The sequence below is a fragment of the Podarcis raffonei genome, chromosome 2 (assembly GCF_027172205.1).
Source record: "Podarcis raffonei isolate rPodRaf1 chromosome 2, rPodRaf1.pri, whole genome shotgun sequence".
NCBI lineage: Eukaryota > Metazoa > Chordata > Lepidosauria > Squamata > Lacertidae > Podarcis > Podarcis raffonei.
The window spans coordinates 34886728-34910545 of record NC_070603.1 but is presented as its reverse complement, the minus strand read 5'-3'; the positions used below and the strand labels follow the sequence as shown (position 1 = coordinate 34910545).

Here is a 23818-nt window from a genome sequence, read left to right as displayed (position 1 = left end):
GCAGGTAGGCATTGCTCTGCTTTCCTTTGGACCACATCAGCAAGACTGAGGGGGGGGTCTTGTCATATGGGCAGCCCAGTACCCCCATACATACTGCGCAGGCTTGTGCACCAGGGAGGTCGCTTTGGTGCTCTTAACACAGCAATTTGACCACCCCTGAGGGAAACTCCATTGTCTCTCTCTCTCTCTTGAGAGAGAGATGAATACCAACAGCAGCAAGATGATGCTCCTGAGACTTCAGGCTGCTATATGCACCTCCCAGCTACATATCAACAACAATGTCCTCCTCAGGGACAACCATAAACACAAGGGATGCTGCATCTCACTGCGAGAACAGGATGCTGGACTAGATGGGCCTTTGACCTGATTCACCAGGGATCTTCTTACTGGCAAGATGAAGCAACAATATTGTCAATTCACTTCTTTATTATGCATCACTCATTTCATGCAATTATAAGATTTTTGGCAGCAGTTCACAGAAAGTGAAGCGAACAATGCTCCCGGTTTCCTTTTTGGCCAAGTTAAATTGCTCATGCCCAAACTGATATTGCTCTTTAAACTCATATTGCTGATCATAACTAGATGTATAAATTAGACTAATTTCACACATGCTTACTTTGTTTTCCTGGAGTTGTCAAATACAATAGAGCTCAGGGAGCTTCTGAGCCTTTACTAGTTGCACAGAAGGAAGGATTTTGCCTGTTGCTGCTTCTCCCAACATAGGCCTGGAGATGATATCCCTGCCAAAATTTAGCCCTTCTTGTTCTTTTCCTGGATTACCTGATGGCAGCACTAGGCAACTGGCTCCAGCTCTTGCCATTTCAAGTTCCCACAATGCCTCTGTTGCTCTGGAGCATTGTAGGTAATTTATTCCTGGACAAAGACACCCTTTTCAAGTTGATGAACCCCCTTGAAACCCTGGCAACTGCCCAAGGATGGCATGCATTGATGCCAGGTCAGAAAATATGCCACCCAGTGAAGACTTGGAAAACCAGTATTTCAGAATAATTGGTTTTGCAAGGCTCAGTTAAGTGGCAAATTTTGTCCTGTTTTCACATATTTCCAAGAATAATTTGCTTTGAAATTAGTAATTTAATATCCAACAGCATTAGACATTTAGTCCCACGGCATTTCCTAACTTTATACAACTTAACTGGTGGTAATGTAGTGCAATTGTATCACGTGCATCAATTATGTGATCTAGTCTACAAAAATGCCATGCTCCTTGTTCCACCACAAAGGCCAATAATCTATAATTCAGCGCGTCCACTGTATGATAATAACAGCTAAAAAGATGACAGATAAAATCAGGCGGGTGTAATAAAGCCCTTTCTCCACAAGGGCCATTGTTTTATTCCACGCGACTGATTCAGGGTCATCCTGGCGTTCTTCTAGAGAGAGATGTTTCTTGATCTGTTGCAGTTCCATATTCAGATGTTTCAGAAACACCAAGCTGTCATCTTCACTGTCTTTTGCTGGCAAGGGAAATCCATCTGCCGGCTGGTTCTCTTTGGGGCACCTGTCTCCTGTACAGATGAAAATGAGGAGGATATATGTTAATCTGTTAATCTGTTATGTTTGGGAACAGACATTGTTTGAGAATAAAGGAATGGAGAGTTAAAGAACTGCTTCTTTGATTCCAAATTCTGGCATATGGTTCACTGGAAGCCATGTTGGACATTTTGCATCTGTTATAATGCAATGTGAAGCAACATAACTCCACCTTCATTAAAACAAATGCCAGTTATCTGATTCCAGACAGGGCCTTTGTTTTCCTTGCAAGACTCAAAGTGCTGGAGAAGACCATGCAAATCAAGAAGGCTCTTGCAGTGCAATTCTATGCATGCCTACTGAGAGCTAAGTTCCACCATCAAGTTTAGTTGAATGTTGTTCCAGATAAGTGTTTCAGCCTTAAGATATGCAGGTTAAATGGCTCTAAGAGCAATATTAATATTTTCCAGTACGTAATGAATGAAGAAGAGCTTGCATCTGATTTAAGCTTATTTCCACTTTCTATATTGCATGAAAGTGCATGAAAGGGATCAGATGTGACATATCTGAGGCTTAACAGAATGAATGAAACTTGTGAAATTGCCCACACCTTAGATTAATATGGATTGCTTCCTTCCACACTTACTTATTTGAGCTATGCTGACAGCTTGACGCCTCAGATCCATTTCACACATTACTCAGAAAAGAATACAAGCTTGTTCCAACTGCACATTCTGGTGGGAGATGTACACTACTTGATGAATTTATTCTAAATCTGTTTATTCGAAATCTGTTTAATAAATCAATCAATAAACAAATTCCAGCTCTCCAGCGGGTGCGTCTCAATGATTTGTTTTTCTTTTTAACAGTGTATACAGTGGTACCTCTGGTTAAGAACTTAATTCGTTCTGGAGGTCCGTTCTTACCTGAAACTGTTCTTAACCTGAGGTACCACTTTAGCTAATGGGGCCTCCCACTGCCGCCGCGCGATTTCTGTTCTCATCCTGAAGCAAAGTTCTTAACCCAAGGTACTATTTCTGGGTTAGCGGAGTCTGTAACCTGAAGCGTCTGTAACCTGAAGCGCCTGTAACCCGAGGTACCACTGTACTTAAATCCTGTGCATACCCTTGTGCGAAAAGGTTTCTTATAGTAATGGATGATGGTGCTTGATATCTGCACCCTTCTGCTTTATAGGTGCCCCACCTCCTTACGGTAAACAGTTTACATTTCGGAAAACGCTTACCTAAATGGATCGCTGGGCTCTCGCATTCCTCTTTCTTCTTGCTCAGGATTCTATTCATGAATTTATTCCCCTTGAAGGATGGCAACTTTGGTCTCTTCTCTCTGAGATAGAGTACGAAAGCGTTCTCCAAGATACCAAGGACCAGAAATACAAACATCCCAGTGAAAAACATGGCTGCATTGAAGAAGAAGAAGAAACACGGGTGGTGAAAAGCTAGCATCCCTCAGAGGTCTTTTCTTTAATGTGGGAATGGGGAACCCAAGGACTCTTCCAGTGCTTGAAACTCTCAGTGGGCCAAGTCCTTATCAATAGGCTTGCCCTTTGCTCTCCTTGAGTGTCTGCTTGGCTAGAATGTGTCCTTGAATTCAGAAGTGGCCTAGTGTGGTGGAGCTGCCTCTTTCACGTTGCAACAGTGACATCACTTACCACTTACTGTCATGGAGAGAGAGGAGGCAACAGAGAGGGGCAGTCTGGGGTGAGTGCATCAGCAGAGCCTGTCTGGCACTCCTGCTAGTGTACTTGCACTGCGTCAAGCTCCTTTCCTTCCCTTCCCAACCCCTTCTCTCCCTCCTAGTAAGAAGGAAGGTCTGGAGGGCAGCAACATGAGAAAACAGGCCTTTTCTGCAGTGGCTCCCTGTTTGTGGAATCCTCTCCCCAGGGAGGTTCACCTGGCACCTTCATTATACACCTTTAAGCACCAGGTAGACCATTCCTCTTCAACCAGGCCTTTGGCTGATTGATGTCTAATGCCCTTTTAAAATTCAGGTAGGTAGCCATGTTGGTCTAAACTGAAAACTATGGATAGAACTAGTCTGAATAGAGATAGTGGATTCTTGTCTCATTACATATGCTATAGCTATTTTTGGTCATCTGCATGCTATCCCTTGCTTTTTCTTGTAGGACTAATTGCAGTCATTAACAGTCGTCAACATTTTTACTATACCCATTGAGTCAATACCCATCTCCTACTACTCTTCTGAAAAGAATCACACCCCACCCTCCCACTATATATAAAGGTCTGGTGACTTCTGTTTCAGTGTATCTGAAGAAGTGTGCATGCACACGAAAGCTTATACCCGGAACAAACTTAGTTGATCTCTAAGATGCTACTGGACAATTTTGTTTATTTATTTCGCCCTTTTAAAATGTGTTGTGGGAAGGGATACTATTGGGTTGTTTTTGTTTTTATTATGGATTTTCTGGTTTTAAAAAAATATATATTGTGATTTATGTTGTAAACCGCCTTGGGATCTACGGGTAAAGGGAGGCATACAAATGTAATACATAATAATAAAATAATAATTATTCACCTTCAAGCTGGAAGATAGGGATAATAATACTGACCTGCTTTACAGGGTTGCTATATGATTTGAAAGATACTATATTTGAAGTGATTTGACCATATTAAAGTGCTAAACAAATTGCTAAGGGGGTATTGTTATTCTATTTTTGTACCGTGCAAGATAATGATGATTCACAAAATGTACCTCCAACTAAAAGTTAGTTACTGACCCAGGGACCTGCTCACTAACTAAACCACAATGTGAATTAGTCCAATGAAAGCAATCAAAACTATTTGACAGACCCTAAGTGTTCAAAGGCTACCGGCACTGAAATAAGACATGTATAAAAGGCGGTTTACCTATGACTGGTGGATTATCCGATGTTGCGGGTAGCATATCATTAAGAATCATTGACAAAAATGAGATTTGAAGGATCAATGTCATTTTGAAGGCAATCTTTTCTCCAGGAGAGGCAGATGCAAAAGAAATAGCCATATCCAGCAAAAAGAGAGTTAAAGTTGGGAGGATCAGAACCAACACATACAAAATGGAGCGCCTCTTCATAGAAATCTGTCCAAAAAGGGGGGGAAATGAATAAATAAAAATGAAGATTACAGCAAAGAATGGAACTCTCTTTTCAGTCTCATTAGTAGCATACATTCATTCACAGTCCTTATTCTTAGCAACCCATTGGTGGGTGGGACCACCGTCTTCCCTCCTCCAAAAATGTTTCAGAAGGAAAAATGGGATATAAATGTAATATTAATAACAATAACAATTGTAGGAAACAATGGAGCCCCTGGCAGGACCTGGAGTGGGGTCAAAAGAGCTGCTGCAGAAACCCTGAAATGGGTCCCCGTACCACTGAGGGATTTACCATTGAAGGAAAACAAAGGTTTCTCTGTCTGTAATGGCCTGGCAGGCAAAATTTCAATACAGTGGTACCTCGGGATGCGAATGGGATCCGTTCCGGAGCCCCGTTCACATCCAGAAGCAAACGTAACTAGTGACGGCACGCTTTTCGCTGCTTCTGCGCATGCGTGTGACGTCATTTTGAGCACGAGCAGCGAAACCTGGAAGTAACGTGCTCCGTTACTTCCGGGTTGCCACGGAGCACAACTCGAACTCGCTCAACATGAAGCATATTCAACCCGAGGTATGACTGTAATCAGAACTTGATGGCACCAGGGCTGTGGAATGCCTCCCTCCTTGCTGAAATACAAAAGGCCTCCATCAGTGTTGGCATTCCACTGGCTCCTGTAGACATACCTATTTAGGCAAGCATTCCTCCCAAATGAACTTCTGATTTATTGTTTTTCTTGTTGGTTTAACCGTGTTTTGTTTTTAATCGAAGTGTCCATCATCAACATATTTCAAAGAACACTTGCATTCTTTTTTAAGAAATGAAAATGAGCCAATAACATACTACCCTTTTAAGATTTACCTAAAATCTAAGCAGCAGTTCTGAAAATAAGTGTGGATTAAAACTCGTAAGCATGAAAAACAAACACTAGCTACATAGGGGGAGATCTTTTTCTGTTTCCATGTTTTTTAAATGTATTAGAAACCAAATACCTCATAAGTGACAGCACTGAAGTTAATTATATCATATTCCATGATGTGCTCAATGATTCTCAGCTCCTCAAACTTCCATTCCCCACTGGTCAAGTAATTTTTGCGACTATCTTGGTTCGCCTTCTTGGAAGATTTGTTGCTCACGATTATCATTTCCTTATCTAGAGGCAGTAGAAGAGAAATGATACGGAAGGTTGTTACTTCAGGGCAGTATAGAAAATCACAGTCACATCCATATTAGGTCTTCCTTTTAAGGTTGTGTCATAACTGTTCCATCTTGTCCCACAGTTTGCTCAGTGTGAGAATTAAGCCCCGGTGTTTCATCACACCAAAAATGGTATTGATGTATCAGTAGCACACACATGGTCAGCCTCCAATGGGAGCAACTCTGAATTAATTTTGAGAGGCGACTTTGAGCATTGGCAAGGGGAGCAAACTTGCAGGGAAGAGTGATAATGGGGAGAGAGTGAAGAAAGATGCAGAAAACAGGGAACATAGGGCACATTCAGAAAGACACAAGCTGAGTATATAGTGGGGACCTCCTGGTGAAGGGTGGATAAGAAATACAGCAAACAAATAATAATGGCTTGTTCCCCATGCTAGTCCTACTTCACATCGACCCATTGAAAGTACAGTGGTACCTCAGGTTACAGACACTTCAGGTTACAGACTCCGCTAACCCATAAATAGTACCTCAGGTTAAGAACTTTGCTTCAGGATGAGAACAGAAATCGTGCTGCAGCAGCAGGAGGCCCCATTAGCTAAAGTGGTACCTCAGGTTAAGAACAGTTTCAGGTTAAGAACAGACCTCCGGAATGAATTACGTTCTTAATCTGAGGTACCACTATAATGGACTTGACTAACCCAATCTTATCTTACAACATAATAAAGTTGTATGGCTGTCATCATGCTGCAATTGGAAATTCAGGCATTTTTCGCTTCTTAGTACATCTGCAGCCATGCCATAAATGTTGGGGAGGGGTGGAACAAATGGGAGAAAATCTCCTCTTCATCTGTTCCCGCCACCCCCACGCTGCTGCTCTGAGGTGCGAAAAAAAACCTGCATTTTAAAATGCAGCCATTCTTGTCTCTTCCTACAGCAGAAACTATGCTCCATTTGTTGGCAACCCCATTGGAGGTAGGGGTTGGTGATGTGCAAGGGGGGGGTTGGGCAAGCTGTTAGGGCTTTGGGGCCATTGGGAGAGCTGTGGCGGGATTGGGGGTTGGGTGAGGTGTAAACGGAGGGGAGTTGGCAAGCTGTGTAGGGTTTAGTGGGGTTGGTGAGCCACACAAGCTGGGCTGCAGCCCCTGGTTACAATAATTGCCGAGATAGGTGAAAAAAGGGGGTGAAGTGTGGTGGTTTGGAGTTCAACATAAGAGTGAGTTCATGGGGTGCAAATTGGGGGTGTGCATTCAAGAGGGTACAAATGAAAAGAGAGAAGCCAACTATCATGCCAGTTCAACGAAATACATGGTTTTACCTGAATGTATTGATGACATTATGCTTATGTTGCATTTTTGTTGATCGAAAGGAAACGCATGGACATCCAGACTGCAGGATGAAGTCAGTCGGTAGGCTTGAAACATTTGAATGGAACTGTCGGCTGATACATAAGCAAAAGGGCTCTGTGTGAACTTGTCTTCATCTGCCCTAAAGACAGCATATTGTAATTAGGAAAGCTTTGCATTTTGTACAGATTAGATAACCCGTAAGTCTGGCCCCTACATGGGAAGCCTCATTGTTAATCATAGAATTGCAGACTTGGAAGCGACCCTGAGGATCATCTAGTCCAGCGGTTCTCAACCTGTGGGTCCCCAGATGTTGTTGGACTACAACTCCCATCATCCCTGAGCCCTGGCCTTGCTAGCTAGGGGTGATGGGAGTTGTAGTTCAACAACATCTGGGGACCCACAGCTGAGAAAGGCTGATCTAGTCCAACCCCCTGCGATGCAGGAATCTGTTTGCTCAATGTGGGGCCCAAACCCACAACCCTGAGATTAAGAGTCTCATGGTCTACCAACTATTTGTTGGAACAACCAACTAAAGTAGGGATTGTCAGCCTGGTCCCTACCGCCCACTAGTTTCAGGATTCTAGATGGGCGGTCGGGGGTTCTACGGCAAAAGTTGAATCCTCCTTCCATCGAGCACTGGTGGGTGGTAAGGAAATTTTACCATCAAGAAAGATGGTAAAATACATACAAAAAGGTTGACTACCCCTGATCTAAAGGGTCAACGTGTAGATATTGACTTCATGACAATAATAAAACATAAAATATAACTGAATGATGATATAAAATACTTATAACAAACGAATAATGAATCAAAACTTGCACAATTTTCTAATTTATTCCCATGACATCAGCGGGAAACTGGGGGTGAAGAACAAGCAGAATGTGGACGAGCCCTTAGACCAAACTCTGTGCCAAGAAGAAGTGAGGCAATCTGAACTCAGTCAAACAACGCAAAATTCACAGGTTCTTGCCTTAGCCCTGGCAATGGTGTCTGCATTTGTGCTCAGCCCCCAGCCCAGTGCTGTTAAACCTCTGGCTATCATGGCAGGCAGCCTTCTCAATGCCTTGGAATAGATATGGCAAAGTGGTTTCAGTACATGGCTGCACCAAAAGCAACCCTGTGAATTTGCCCTGAAAATGCAGTTTGGAAACACATTCACCATAGGATAAAAGCAGCATTACCGTTCATCTATATAGAGGTCTGGGGTCCAAAAAAGGTTCACAGGCAAAGTGATATTCGTAATGTTACAGAAATCCAAGGGATTCCATGAGACAAATTCATTGTCCCAGAACTAGAGGAAAGAAAAAATATATTACTTACAATAAAATAAAATAAAATCATGGGAGGATAGAACTGTTTGCTATTTACAGAGAAGAAAGAGGACCTCACCACATACATCCAGAAATAGAATGTGACCACCTGCAATTTTTCTTGCTGCAAGGAACCAAAAGGGAAAAGATTAACATATTATTTTCCTCCTGTCCTAGAGAATTAACACAGAGACAGATATATTGGTGGTACAACTGGAAGGTGGGTGGGTGGGAGATGGATGTCCCTCTTTAAAAATCCACCTGTCCCCAACTGGCTGGTGGCCCTGCCTGTCACACACAGCTAGAATTGAAGCTATGAATCCAGTAAGCGACTGTTCTGCAATTTCCCCCAACAGTTTGCAATTGTAAGGCAGCACTCCACATCCAACCTCCCTTCCCTTTCTTTGCCCCCTCCCCAGTATTTGTGCTTAGCCCCATCACTGGCAACCAACCATGCAATGATTATTCTCTCTTACCACTGAAAGGATGGACACCAGGGTGAAGTCTAGTTGAACTTCTATAGGCTTTTCCCAATCATTCAGAGGTATGGTGTATAAGAAGAGATCCTTATTAGAAGAGATGTTCAGGTACTCAGCCACATCGTGATACCTACAATTCTGTTTCTGGGTGGCTTCTGGAGTGGGGACAAAATGAGAAGATGAATGTGTCAGTATGGTAAGATTCAAAAGTCCTTGTTCTGTTCTTGTTCTTGTTTACAATTTATTACCTGCTCTTTAACCTAATGTTCCAGGTTTGGTTATGCTGGGGAAATATTGGAGTTCAGTACCCAATACCCTGTGGGTTCAGCCTGGATGGCCAACAGAATCCGGACACCAATTGTTAGTCAAATAGGACATTTATTTAGATATTGCAAGGCTGGTTTCACACAGCCTCAACCAGCAAGTAGTTATGGATGGCACACCAAATATGAAAGAAGTATACACATTTATACAATTGCAAGCACAGGGAAGCAAAGGGGCTGTTATGTCCCTATATGGCAATACGTCTTTCTACTAGCTTATACTGGTTTAACCCTCCCTCCTTTTTCCTCAACAGTTACAGCAATAGCTCCTACACATCCTTCTCGCATGGTTCTCCTGCAAACACAACCTTCACATTCCAGCCTTCACTTGCTCAGCCTTTTCCTCATGCATTTCAATTCCCCTTTATTCTTTTATAATGTTATTCTCCCTTCCAGTTACAATTAAAACACAACATTATATGAAAACACAACATTAAAAGCAGTTTAAAGAAACTTACGAATACGAAAATAAGGCGGATGCTAAAAAGAGACATCTCAAGTGTCAAAAGCCCCAGCAAAGAGGTGCATCTAGGCAGAGTCAGACAGTATCCTTTCTCTCCTCTTCCTTTGCTGTATACCATTATTTCGAAAGCCAGTGAACTCGAGAAACTGCTGCCTTTCATTCTAGCATCCATCCTACCTTCTATAAAGTCTCTTAGTTGATTTGTCAGCTATTAAAGCTAGAGAGAGGAGAAGAAATGGTTTTACCTGGCACCCAGGAGAGTAGAAAACTAATCATAACAGCTCTCCACATTCTTCTCTGAGAGTAGAACCAAGTGTCTTTAAGAGAAGAAGCAATAATCTGCTAGGCTGCTAAATTTGCAGCGGTGAGGAAGAGCCACATTTCTGTGTGAAATTGAGATCTCTCCTGGCTGTGGGGTAATGCATTTCACATCTCTGGTTTTGAATCTCATTTCCATGCATTTGCTCGTAATGATATTTTCTCATAACTTTATTGGCTCTGGATTAGCATCTGTATATTTCTCCCTGTTGGGATCACCCAACTAAAACATTTGCTTTCGCTTCCTCTAGATTTGTGTTTAATTAAGGATCTGGCTTCCCATTAGTGTGCATTACTTACTCCTCGTTGAGATCCGGATGTTTCTTTCCAGACAATTATGAGTTGTTCTTTTAATGCACTCTTTGCAAATGTTGTTAAGACAAATATTGTAATTAGATATCAGGCACTACACTCCTGCCTCTTTGAAAATGCAACACACTTCACTTAGTAAAATACACAGTAGGGCCTGAAGGCATATCAACCCTATTCACATATATCTACGGTGTTTAAACCCATTGGTGTCTTCAAATGATCCTGGGAATTGTGGTTTGGTATAGATGCTGCCAAAATTCTGTGACAGAGCCATGGTTCTTGGACATAACTACAGTTCATAACCTCCAGATGTTGCCGAACTGCAACTCCCATTGTCCCTAAGCTTTGGCCATGCTGGCTGGGGCTCATGGGAATTGAAGTCCAGCAGCATCTGTAGGACCACCAGTTCTCCATCCTTGACTTAAGGCCATGCTTCGCTTTTTTTTTTTTAAACCACCTTCCCTTTGTGATAGCATAAAAATTCCCCACCCCTTCTTCAAACTTAGCTCCCCTAGTTATTTTATTTGAATTTTCAAAAGTGTTGAAATATTGCACCTCTTATTTATAAATACTATCTTTGGCTTCCTCCCAAAGAATCTTGAACTCACAGACCTACAATTTCCGACACCCTCAAGAAACTACAGTTAGCAGGGGAAACTACCATACTGAAATATAAAAGTATGAAGTGTGTTATTTGGGAAGGCGAGATTATATGCAGCTTATTACATGACCAGCAAGTCATCACTAGTGCACAGGTAGCTCAGAATTATCTCACAAGCAGTGTGGCATATGATATACGAAGCACAGCACCTTGTCATGCATGGTGGAGTTAATCGGTTGCATGTTTATTTGTGCTGTTCATTTTCATGAACTTTGAGAACTTTCAACTTACCACAAGCTATCGCTATTACATATGAAATCATCCTCAGTTTAAGGCAGGAATTCTTTTTTGTATGTGCAGCTGGACATAAGATGTGGAAAAGATTGTGCAGTTGGAAAAACAGGGGTGGGGAACTAGACATGCTAAGTGTGGGTGTTTATTAAGCATTTAAAAGACAAGCAATGTCAGGGATGATAGATACACAACTTAGATGAACTCAGTTTCCATACTTACACCACACACATCATATTAAAACGACCACCTTCTTTTTTTTTTTTTTGCCAGAACCACCTCTACTTCATCTTCCTCTTCGGCTAGGTAACTCTTCATCAAAGCACTCCTGTTTTTGAACCTTAGGTACTGATTATTCTGGGAAGTACGTTGAAACAAGACAAAATGTGCAGAGGTGGCTCCAGCTTTGAAGGAGCTCTTGGCAAAATGTCTACTCATGGGCCCCCATCTTCTGCCAATGGCTTTTCTCTGATGTACCTGGATAGCAGTCTCCAGAAGTTACCGTGTAAAATTCCCACAATGCCTCCAATGAGGCATTGCTTTGGGGAATTGTGGGAAATTTAAATGGCAACTCCTGGACCCAGACACGTTTTTCAAAGGAGTGCATGAATGTTGTATCAGCAGAGAACCCCGCTGGGGCCCAGGCAAAAGTTTGAGGATGCCACATACTGACGCCAGGCCAGAAAACCTGCCACTCAATGAAGCCTTGAAAAACCAGCACTTCTGAATGATTGGTTTTGCGAGGCTTGATTGAGTCGTAAATTTTGCAGTGTTTTTACATATTTCCAAGCATGAAAGGCTTTGACTTTAGTAAGCACACTTCCAACAGCAAACACCACTTGGCTGAGGCATTTCATCAAGTCTCATTTGCTGATTTTATACAAATAACAGATTGGTAAGTTAGGATACTTGTACAACGGGCATTGGTTATGCACTCCTTGGTCTACCACAAATACCAATAATATATAATTTAGCATGTCCACTGCATGGCAACAAAAGTTAAAAAGATGAGTGAGAAAATCAGGCGGGTAAAATAAAGCCCTTTCTCCACAAGGAGGATCATATTATCCCACACGACTGATTCAGAGTCATCCTGGCATTCTTCTAGGGAGAGATGTTTCCTGATCTGTTGCAATTCTGCATTAATATGTTTCAGAAACACCAAACTCTCTTCTCCAAGGCACTTTTCTGACAAGGATGATCTGCCTGCCTGCTGGCTCCCTTTGGGCAGCCCGTCTCCTGCATGGAAGAAAATGAAGACTGTATATGTTAACATGTTAAGAAAATCCTATGTAGGAACAGACATTGTTTGAGAATTAAAAATGGAGAGTTAAAAAACTACTGGCTGTTTTGATTCTAAATTCTGGCATTTGGTTCACCTGTCGAAGCAACCTAAGAAATCCTGAAGGTCGTCCAGTGCGTTTCTACTATCTCGATTCTTGGACAATGGATCCAACCCCATGTTCTTACCTGTTTCATCAGAGGAGTAATGGGGACAGCCTGATGCCTCAAGTCCATTTCTTACATTACACAGAAACAAACTCAGCCTTGTTCCAGCTGTACATTCAGGAGGGACTGGACATTGTCTCCATGACTTTATGCCATGAAGTGACCCATAAATTAGCTAAATAAAAAACTAAATAAATAGCCAATACTTCAGGAACTCCTAAAAATGAACTGTGAAAAGGATTTGGGTTTTTTTTTAAAGCACTGGATTATGGTGCTTGACATTTGCCCCCTTCTCCCTCTTTATTGATCTTTTTCTCCATTATGTAAGAAAAAGAAAAAAACATTTTGGAAAGCGCTTACCTAAATCAGCCACAGGCTTCTCAGATTGCTTTTTCTTCTTTCTCAGAATTATATTCATAAATTTATTCCTCATGAAGGGTGGGGACTCTGGTTTCTTCTGTTTAAGATAGAGTACGAAAGCATTCTCCAGGATACCAAAGACCATAAATACAAATATCCCGGTGAAAAACATGGCTGTGTTGGAGAAGAAATGGATGGTAAATATTTGGCCCTTCAGGCGACTGTTCTTTTACGCTAGAGTGGGAGGGGCCTGGCAGGAGGCAGAAAAGAAATGGGGAGTGTTGTGGCACTGAGAAGATATGCTGTAGGGACCACACAAGGAACATGTGGGTTGCTGGTTTGGTGCTCCTATGTCTGTAGATGCTTTGTCTGTGATGGGATGTATGTATGGTAAAGATGACGGTCGTTTTGGGGGAGCTTGAGATAAGTTGAGTGGGAATTAGGTCTAACTCCAAAGGAATGTGGGGGAAGTGTAGTGATGGTGGTGTCGGCGTTTGTAGATGGAGCCTGGAATAGTGACAATGGGTGATGGTTCTTCTCCCCACCAGATTTTGTGGGCATCTGATCACCAGTGTAACTACAGTTGGGCGAGATTGCTTGCAGAAACTTGTAGAAGCTCTAGTTCTCCTTTATGAGAATTAAATGCCCCAAAACTCACACGCTTTGTAGATTATAGAAGGTATAAAATAAGGATAAATCTAAAAATACACCAAAGCACTGAAACACAAAACCGAGTCATCTTGCCCTCTTTGGCTAGCATGGAATCCTTCTCTCTGAAATGCATAATAGTGAAATAGAGAGAAATCGGGATTTCCATGGCCAATCAAATAGATTCATCATTAAAAAGACTACTTCTGTCTTCCTGCCCTTCTCCTGCAGAGGAACCCATAGGACAAGACTGGTTAGTTGTTGCAGCACCACGGAGAGTTCCTAGGGGACAAGTTGCTCAAACTGGAGTTGGAACTGGACTGAGGCCTCTACTATCAGTCCACAACTCTTATATGAACAACTGCCTTTTGGAAATCCAGACTCCCTTAAAGGGCCACCTTCTGGCCCGAAAATGGACATTGCTCTTGGGTCCCATGGCCTCCCACTTGGTGTGATTCCTGTACTGTTGGACTGGCCATGTACTGGGGTTCCTCAGGCCTAAGTGGAGACACCTGTCCCATCTCTGGTTCTGTGGACCCTGGGTTCTATAAATCCTGGTGCTGTGGCAGCGATTAAAGTGGCTTTGGCCATCTGTTCCTTTGTCCCAACTTTTCCTTGAAGGAGTGCCAACTTCCAATCCATAGAACATTGAGGATTTAACTCAACTGGGGTGCACTCCTAACTCCTGGGAGTAAGTTACATTGACTTCAATAGGACTTACTCATGGATGGGCATGGTTAGACTCATGCTGTTGTTCACTAGAAGATTGTGCTGTGCAAACCTTTGTCAGAGATGCATAGCACACTGCAGGCCTTTGCTGCTGTTCGCAATTGGTAAAAAGGTAAAGGTAAAGGTACCCCTGCCCGTACGGGCGAGTCGTGTCTGACTCTGGGGTTGCACGCCCATCTCGCTTAAGAGGCCGGGGGCCAGCGCTGTCCGAAGACACTTCCAGGTCACGTGGCCAGCGTGACAAGCTGCATCTGGCGAGCCAGCGCAGCACACGGAAACGCCGTTTACCTTCCCGCTGGTAAGCAGTCCCTATTTATCTACTTGCACCCGGGGGTGCTTTTGAACTGCTAGGTTGGCAGGCGCTGGGACCGAGCAACGGGAGCGCACCCCGCCGCGGGGATTTGAACCACCGACCTGATGATCGGCAAGTCCTAGGCGCTGAGGTTTTACCCACAGCGCCACCCGCGTCCCTATTCGCAATTGGTAGGAGACCCTTCTTTCCCTATCTCATGCGGAGGTCAATGGGTATTGCCAGTGTTGAACTAAAAGCTACTATAGCATAGCAGCTGCAAAACAGGATGTCTTCCCTGGGACAAATCTCTCAGGGTGGCTAGCTAAACTCTCTCATTCTTTCCCCGCATCTGAGATATATGGATAATAACACCAAGATACCTTGCAGAGCTGTTGTAAGATCCGCAAGTTCATGTCACTGAAGTGCTTTAATATGTACTAAACAAATGATAAGGAGTATCTTTATTCTAGTTCTGTACAATGCCAGGTAATTACGATTTGCAAAATAGTATCTCCAGCTAAAAATCAGTTACTGACTCAGGGACCTGCTTGCTGGACCACAATGTGAGTAGGTCCAATGAAAGCAACCAAAACTATTTGACAGCCCCCCAAACTGTTCAAAGGCTGCCAGGGCTGAATAATCTGTGCAGTAAAAGGTGGTTACCTATGACTGGTGGATCATTGGATGCTGACGGTAGCATATCATTCAGAATCAATGACAAGAGTGAGACTTGCAGGATCAGTGTCACTTTGAAAGCAATCTTTTCTCCAGGGCAAGCAAACGCATAAGAAATAGCCATATCCAGCAAGAACAGAGTAAAAGTTGGCAGGATCAGAACCAACACATACAAAATGGATTGCCTCTTCATAGAAACCTGTCCCAAAAAAGGACAAAACAAGAATGAAGATTACAGCAAAGAATGGTACTATCCTTTCAGTCTCACTAGTAGCATCAATTTGCCCATGGTCCTTATTCTTAGCAGCCTAAGAGTGGATGAGACCATTTGGAGAACTGTTAAACAGGTGATATAGTGAAATTGAGTTAGAGGGGATTTGAGGAAGTCAGTTATCAATGTAATGAAATTAGGGATATGAAGTGATAATTCTTTTTTGTGTCTTTTTTCTTTGTTTTGTGTTTTGTAATGTTTTTCTTTTTCTTTGTAATAAATGTGAAAATCAATAAAAAAATGGGGGGGGGGAGAGTAGGTGAGACCATTATTTTCTGTCTTCCAAAAGCACGTCAAAGTGCAAGTAGATAAAAAGGTACCGCTCCGGCGGGAAGGTAAACAGCGTTTCCGTGCACTGCTCTGGTTCGCCAGAAGCGGCTTAGTCATGCTGGCCACATGACCCGAAAGCTGTACGGGGGCTCCCTCGGCCAATAAAGCGAGATGAGTGCCACAACCCCAGAGTCGGCCACGACTGGACCTAATGGTCAGGGGTCCCTTTACCTTTACCTTTAAAATGTTTCATGGAAAGTGTGGGATAACACTGTATTTGACACGACGACATCTAACCTGCCCACAAACAAACTAAATAAACAGGTCATCTGGAAGAACCCAGGTTGTGCTTGCTTCTGCAACTCATCTACTAACCCAATGCATGCTTACCATATTTTTTGTTCTATAAGACTCACTTTTTCCCTCCTAAAAAGTAAGGGGAAATGTGTGTGTGTCTTATGGAGCGAATGCAGGCTGCGCAGCTATCCCAGAAGCCAGAACAGCAAGAGGGATTGCTGCTTTCACTGCACAGCGATCCCTCTTGCTGTTCTGGCTTCTGAGATTCAGAATTTTTTTCTTCTTGTTTTCCTCCTCCAAAAACTAGGTGCATCTTGTGGTCTGGTGCGTCTTATAGAGCGAAAAATATGGTGCTTCTTCAATGATCTTACTAGATAAGTGTGCATAGGATTGCAACCTCAGGATGCTATTCTGTTTGTATTGCTGCAGTTTGAACGATTACTTAAAATCAAAGTGTGCATCGTCAACATATTGCAAAGGACAATTGATTTGTCTTTTTGAAAATGAACCAGTAATGGTTGGTTGGCATCCTTCTGTCTCAGGAGACAGTAAAGGATGTGCCTTTGGGGAGTGAAGTCAAACCGTTGGAGAGGCACATTGCCTGCTGTTGAAGCTGTAGAGATCAATATGGGAGAGACATGTTTTTTTGCAGCTGGGGCAGATGAAGGCACCCAGCTGTGCTGCAGCAGTTGCACCATGGCGTTTCTTCTCTCTGCTCTCCTCCCAGCAGTCATTCCTTCTCTGGTCACTGCTGTGGATACATGACCTGACTGCTTGTCTCCAGGCTCTGCAGTTGTCTGCATGGGATTTCCACACGGTGGGGTTGATGTTGCTAGCCTTCATCTTTGTAACACAGAGTTGGTCAGCCAATGGGCTTTGTGCCTGAAGCCAACTCCCCATAAAGCACATCCTTGGGGGTCCTGCCATATTCCATTCTGTGGACATGACCAAGCTGCCCACATAGATGTGACTGAGACAGGAGTGTAGACATGCTAGGAATGTGGGCTTGCAAGAGCACATCTTTGCTTGAGACTCTGTCCTGCCATGTGTGGCTCAAAATCTGCCTGGCGCAGTGCATGTGGAAGACATGAGGCAACACGCCTGATGCCTGTAAGCTGCCCATAAAGCAGTGTGCTCAACATACAAGCCTGGTAGACCTTCATCTAGGTAAATTTACTACCCTAAAAATTTAAGCAGAATTCCTGAAATAAAAACGAACACAAACTCTGTCTTAAGCATAAAACCGAACACTAGATATATAGGGATATCTTTCAGTGTTCCCATGTTTTCTAAATGCATTAGAAACCAAATACCTCATAAGTGACAATACTAAAGTTGCTTATATCATATCCCCAAGTGTGCTCTATGATCCTCAGTTCTTCAAACTTCCATTCTCCACTGCTCAAGAAACTTTTGTGACTATCTTGGTTTGCTTTCATGGAAGATTTAGAGCTCTTCAATAGTATTTCCTTATCTAGATTCAGCAGAAGACAAATGAAGGTTGTTAGTTTAGGGCAGTATAGAAAATCACAATCACATCCTCAGTAAAATATATATATATATATGAAACATAAAGCTGATGAACCCGTTAGGAGCACAGACTGTGTATATACTTCAGTAGTGATGTCTGTCAGCCCTCTTAGGTCTTCCTTTTGAGGTTGTGCCATAACTGTTCCATCTTGTCCCACAGCTTGCTCAGTGTGCGAATTAAGCCCTGATGTGGCATCACTGGGTGTGGTAGTGATATACCAATAGCAAACATGTCGTCAGCCTCCCATGGGAGCAACTCTCAAAACTGAGAGAAGACTTTGACCTGGGGACATTGGCAGGGGGAGCAAGCATACGATAAGGACTGATAATAGGGAGACAGTCAAGAAAGATATGGAAAACAGGGAACGTAAGGCACATTTGGAAAGGCACAAGCTGAGTGTACAGTGTTAACCTCCTGGTGAAGGGGAGATAAGAAATATAGTAAGTAAATAATAATGCCTTCTGTCCAGTGCTAGTCCTACTCCGTAAAGACCCATTGAAATTAATGTGCATGGCTAACTCAGGTCCATTATTTCAATGGGTCTACTCTGAGTAGGTCTTAGTTGGATGCAACCTAATCTTATCTTTCTATATAACAAAATTGTAAGGCTGTCATCATGCAGCAGTTTTCATGGCCACCAATTGGCAGCCATGCAAACTGCAGGTTGGATATACCAGGTAGGCAGAGTGAGAGAGCAATGCAAAGACATGGGTAAAGTGATCAGGCCACAAAGGAGCAGGAAGGACAGTTCTACCCCACATTCCACCTCTGATTCCACTGCCATTGATGGTGGGGAGGGCAAAGGGGCAAAGGTCTCTCCAACATCTATCCCACCCCAAAGTTTATGCTATGATTGCTGCTCAGAGAAGGAGAGAAAAATGACTGCATTTTGAAATGCATGGGTTTCTCCTTCACACAACGACAGCTATGCTAACCCTGTTGTTGTCACCACTGCTGTTGGGGTGAAGAGGAAAGTCTTTTTGCCCTTTGTGGTGGTGGTGAAGTTGATGAGTTGCAAAGGGAGAGATTTGTAAAAGTATAAAGGGAAGGGTGGGGTGAGCTGTGGGAGAATTGGGAGATTTAGGAAGCTGTGAGGGATGTGGGGGTTGGGGAGTTAAGAGGGGGTGGGTGTTGGGAAGCTGATTCGGGAGTGGTGTAAAGGTTTAACAAGGGGTGGTAGGTCTGGCAGGCTTGCAAGCAAGACATAGGTGGGAAAGGGGTGAAATGTGAAGGTTGAAGAGTGAGCATATGGGGTACCAATTGGGAGTGTGCATTCAAAAGTACATGGATGGAGAGATAGAATCAAATGATCATGACAGTTCAAAGAAATACAGCTGTGCTTGGCTGTGTTACCTGAACATATTGTGGTCATGGTTAAGTTGCATTTTTGTTTATCAAAAGGAAATGCATGGACATCCAGACCGCAGGATGAAGTGAGTCGGTAGGTTTGAAGCATATGAATGTAGCCATCGGATGTGACAAATGCCATAGGGCTGAGTGTGAACTTGTCTTCATCGGCCCTAAAGATACGGTTATCGTAAGGAAAGCTTAGCATTTTGTACATATTAGACAACCTGCATTAGTAAAAATAGACTTAAGCAGGGCATGTGGCAAGAGATGAGTAGTAGTGTGGAGACCCTACCATTTTAAAAGACCAAGGGGAAAGCCACCTATGCAATGAGTGGATGATCTGAAACTAACAGCAGGGTTTGCATGGATGCAGCAAGCAAACAAATGAGAATGCTGGGAACAACCTGAAGAGGTGTACTTCAAAGGATGGATGTGAGATGCAGAAGGAGGAGGAGGAGACAATTTACAGTGGTGCCTCGCAAGACGAAATTAATCCGTTCCGTGAGGCTCTTCGTATAGCGGTTTTTTCGTCTTGCGAAGCAAGCCCATTGACAGCTTAGCGGATTAGCGCTATTAGCGGTTTAGCGGCTTATCAGCTTAGCTGATCAGCTGATAAGCGGCTTAGCTGCTTAGAAAAAGGGGGGGAGGGGAAAAAACCCGCAGGAACTCGCAAGACATTTTCGTCTTGCGAAGCAAGCCCATAGGGAAATTCGTTTTGCGAAGCGCCTCCCAAACGGAAAACCCTTTCGTCTAGCGGGTTTTCCGTCTTGCGAGGCGTTCGTCTTGCGGGGCACCACTGTATAGGTTTGGCTCCTACATTGAAACCCTCTTTGTCAATACAACAACCAAACAAACATACAGAGATTGACTGCATGTATTATATAATAATAGAGTATAAAATATAACCAAAGGGGGTTATGAAAACATTTATAATATACAAATAAGACATTAATACGTTCACATATAAACAATGTCACCTTATAGGAAAGCCCAGGTGGATTCCGTAATTTTTAAATTTTCCAACCAAAATATTTCCAATATTTTGCAAAATTCAGCAGCTGTCATAAAAATGTCTGGGGATCGGAATAGTAATGATAATGTTAGATTACATCACTTCTCTCAGTGGTGAGATGTTCCAAGTGTGTGGCCCCTACCTGTTTTATTTCCCCCCAGAAGGAGGCTTGTGGCATTTTGTAATATCTGTTTACCTGCTCCCACATCAGGTCTCAAGAGAGAGGTGGTCAGCACTTCCAAAATGCTGTTGGCTTGCAGAACCCAAGCACCACTCACTGTGTCCCCCTTAGCACCCCCCCTCACTCAGAAACCATCTATGGTTCTTTTCACAGACACCTAAATTATATCATCCTTAGCTAGAGGTGGGGGAAGAAAGGCAGAACAAAAATAAAAACTTTAAATCCTGATGCTTGGATTCAATTTCAAACAATTGAGAAAAATGAACTTGCGGTATGTTATTTAATAATCCAAGTAAATAATAATAATAATAATAATAATAATAATAATAATAATACCTAACCTGAACCATTTAAGAATTTAAGCCAGTAAAACCAAATATTTCAAGCAATCTATCACAGCATTTGTAGGATGGTGACTATTTTGCATGATAGGTGGGTGGTTGGGGAAGATTATATTTCATTTAGCTCTGTGCCAGGGAAACCCAAGGTAACCTAAACTCAGCCACACAATGCAAAATTCACAAGCTCTTGGCTTAGTCCTGGCAATGCTGCCCGCATTTGTGCTCATCCTCTATCCCAGTGCTGCTAAACATCTAGCTATCATGGCAGGCAGCCTTCTCGATGCCTGGGCATGGAAATTGTAATGTGGTTTCAGAGCTACGCTGCAAATTTGCCCTCAAAATGCAGTTTGAAAACACATTCCACATTGATTAAAAGCAGCATTACCGTTCATCTATGTAAATGTCTGGGGTCCAAAATAGTTTCACAGGAAGAGTGATCCTTGTAATGTTACAGAAATCCAAGGGATCCCATGAGATGAAATCATTTTTCCAGCTCTAGTGGAAGGAAAAATTATATTAGTTCGTTGTTGTTTTTTAAATCTCCTCTGGGTTCTCATGGAAGGATGAATCTGTTTGTTACTTGCAGAGAAGAAAGAGGACCTTACCACATGAAGCCAGAAATAGAATGTGACCACCTGCAATTTTTCTTGCTGCAAAGAAGCAAAAGGGTAAAGATTAATGTATTCTCTTCTTCTCGCCCTAGAAAATTAAGACAGATAGTAGCACTACCGGAGGGTGGGAGGGAGATGGATGACCCTCTTTCAAAATTCCTGCTCCCCTGCTGGCTGATCTGCTGGTGGCCCTGCTGGAATTGCAGCTACTAAACTAGCACATGAGTGTTTTGTTATTCTACCCCAACAATTATTCCCCTGCTCCAACTTCCCTTCCCTTTCTTTCCCCCCTCCTCAGTATTTTTCCTTAGTCTTATCACTGGAGACCAGACATGTAATGATTATTCTCTCTTACCACTGAAAGGATGGACACCAGGGTGAAGTCTAGGTCAACTTCTAAGGATTCTTCCCAATTTCTCTTGGGTATGGTGTATGAGAAGAGATCCTTATTAGAAGAGATGTTGAGGTACTTGGCCACATCATAGTAACCACAAATCTGTTTTTGGGTGGCTTCTGGAATAGGAACAAAATGAGAAGATGAATGTCTCAGTATGGTAAGATTAAAAAGTCTGTGTTCTAGGCAGAGTCCCACAGTATCCTTCCTCGCCGCTTGCTTTTGCTGTCTACCATCATTTCGAAAGCCAGTGAGCTGGAGAAATTACTGTCCTTCATTCCAACATCCACCCTACCGTCCATCATGTCTTTTAGTTGATTTGTCAGCTAGTAGAGCTGGAGGGAAGAGAAGAAATGCTCTTACCTGGCACCCAGGAGAGAAGAAAACTCATCACAACAGCTTTCCACATTCTCTGAGAGTAGGTCCAAATGCTTTTTAATAGTAGAATCAAAAATGTTCTAGGCTGCTAGGTTTACCGAAATGAGGAGCAGCAGCAGTTATTGTATGAAATGGAAACCTCCCGTGGCTGTGGGGTAATGCATTTCACATCTCTGGTTTTGAATGTCATTTCCATGCATTTGCTCCTTACTTTATCAGCTCTGCACATCTGCCCATGCCTCCCTGTTGGCCTAAAGTGTACACAAATTCCCTAAAACATTTTCTTTCTCGTCATCTTGATCTTTGTGCTTAATTAAAGATCTGGTTACCCATTAGTGTCCATTACTTCTTCCCCTTTGTGATCTGGATGTTGCTTTCCAGATAATTATGTTATTTTGATGCACTCTTTGCAAACACTGTTATGATGACAAATATTGTAATTAGACATCAGGCACCACGCACCTGCCTCTTGGAAAATGCAAAGCGCTTGTCTTGATGAAATGCAGAATAGAACCTGTGGGTATGTCCACCCTGGCCACATACATCCATTTCATCTCAGCATGGCCAAAACTCTATGACAGATCCTTTGCGTACTTCATAAAACTACAGTTGATAGTGCAAATGGGGAGCCTGTGACCCTCCAAATGTTGCTGGACTGCAACTCCCATTATCCTTAAGCATTGGCCATGCTGCCTGGGGCTCATGGGAATTGAAGTCCAACAATATCTGCAGAGCTACTGGTACTCACGCCACTCTTGGTTTAAGGTCATGCTTCTCATCCTTTTTAAACACACGCCCCCTTCCAGATTACTGTACATAAAAATCCCACACAGCCCTTCCATCCAACTCCCCTCATTATTTTATTTGAATTTTCAAGAGTATTGAAATATCATTACTTTTTATTATAAGTCTGTACTACTACTACTACTACTACAACTACTACTACTAATTTTATTATTTATACCACGCCTGTCTGGCTGGGTTTCCCCAGCCACTCTGGGCGGCTTACGACACATAAAAAATTGTAAAACATTAGACATTAAACATTTCCCAATACAGGATTGCCTTCAGATGTCTTCTAGAAGTCAGATAGTTGTTTACTTCCTTGACATCTGATGGGAGGGTGTTCCGCAGGGAGGGCGCCACTACCAGGGAGGTCCTCTGCCTGGTTCCTTGTAACTTCACTTCTTGCAGTGAGGGAACCAGCAGAAGACCCTCAGAGGAGGACCTCAGTGTCTGGGCTGAACGATGGGGGGTGGAGAGGCTCCTTCAGGTATACTGGGCCGAGGCTGTTTAGGGCTTTAAGGGTCAGCACCAACACTTTGAATTGTGCTCGGAAATATACTGGAAGCCAATGTGGGCCTTTCAGATCAGTGTTATATGGTCTCTTGTTGTGTTAGGTATGTTGTTGTTATGTGGCTTTCCTGACTCAGTACTACACTCCAACCTTGGAAGATGATCAGAGTCCAAGACCTGAGGTTAGCCTCCATTTTGACGCTTCCTGGAATCTGGGTTTAAATGACCTCATCATTTCTTGTGTCAGGTGAAGACCTCACCTGCCATATTGGCGATGAGTCAGATTTCTTATACTACCTGAACAAGCCGGAATTAAGGCCCAAGCATGCTAAGTCATACATGGACCCTGGAGTGGTTTCTTGAGGGGTGGCAATAGTGGATATCAGCAGCTGAGAGATGCTTCAGCAGAACTGTGGTAAGAAGACAAATGATCTTAGCTGGTGAGTATAAGGAAGGAAAAAAGAGGGTTTTTGGCGGGGGAGGACTTTTGGTTTAAAGTGTCAATCCACTGTCACTGCAATGTTTCATTCT

The 23818-nt window shown here is 43.0% G+C and overlaps 2 protein-coding genes across 2 annotated transcripts; both read right to left on the bottom strand.

Annotated features, from left to right (window-relative positions):
- Nucleotides 1–835: 835 nt before the first annotated feature.
- Nucleotides 836–10742, bottom strand: LOC128407463 (5-hydroxytryptamine receptor 3A-like). Its single transcript, XM_053375846.1, has 9 exons — nucleotides 9926–10742; nucleotides 8892–9049; nucleotides 8495–8539; nucleotides 8287–8396; nucleotides 7074–7243; nucleotides 5593–5753; nucleotides 4377–4587; nucleotides 2735–2908; nucleotides 836–1526 (listed from the first exon to the last, which is right to left on the bottom strand). Exons 1-9 carry the CDS (start codon nucleotides 9969–9971, stop codon nucleotides 1258–1260), a joined length of 1344 nt encoding a protein of 447 aa, XP_053231821.1. The 5' UTR covers nucleotides 9972–10742; the 3' UTR covers nucleotides 836–1257.
- Nucleotides 10743–10783: 41 nt separating this feature from the next.
- Nucleotides 10784–23506, bottom strand: LOC128407462 (5-hydroxytryptamine receptor 3A-like). Its single transcript, XM_053375845.1, has 9 exons — nucleotides 23439–23506; nucleotides 21575–21732; nucleotides 21214–21258; nucleotides 20994–21103; nucleotides 19078–19244; nucleotides 17507–17667; nucleotides 15344–15554; nucleotides 13012–13185; nucleotides 10784–12441 (listed from the first exon to the last, which is right to left on the bottom strand). Exons 1-9 carry the CDS (start codon nucleotides 23479–23481, stop codon nucleotides 12173–12175), a joined length of 1338 nt encoding a protein of 445 aa, XP_053231820.1. The 5' UTR covers nucleotides 23482–23506; the 3' UTR covers nucleotides 10784–12172.
- Nucleotides 23507–23818: the final 312 nt, after the last annotated feature.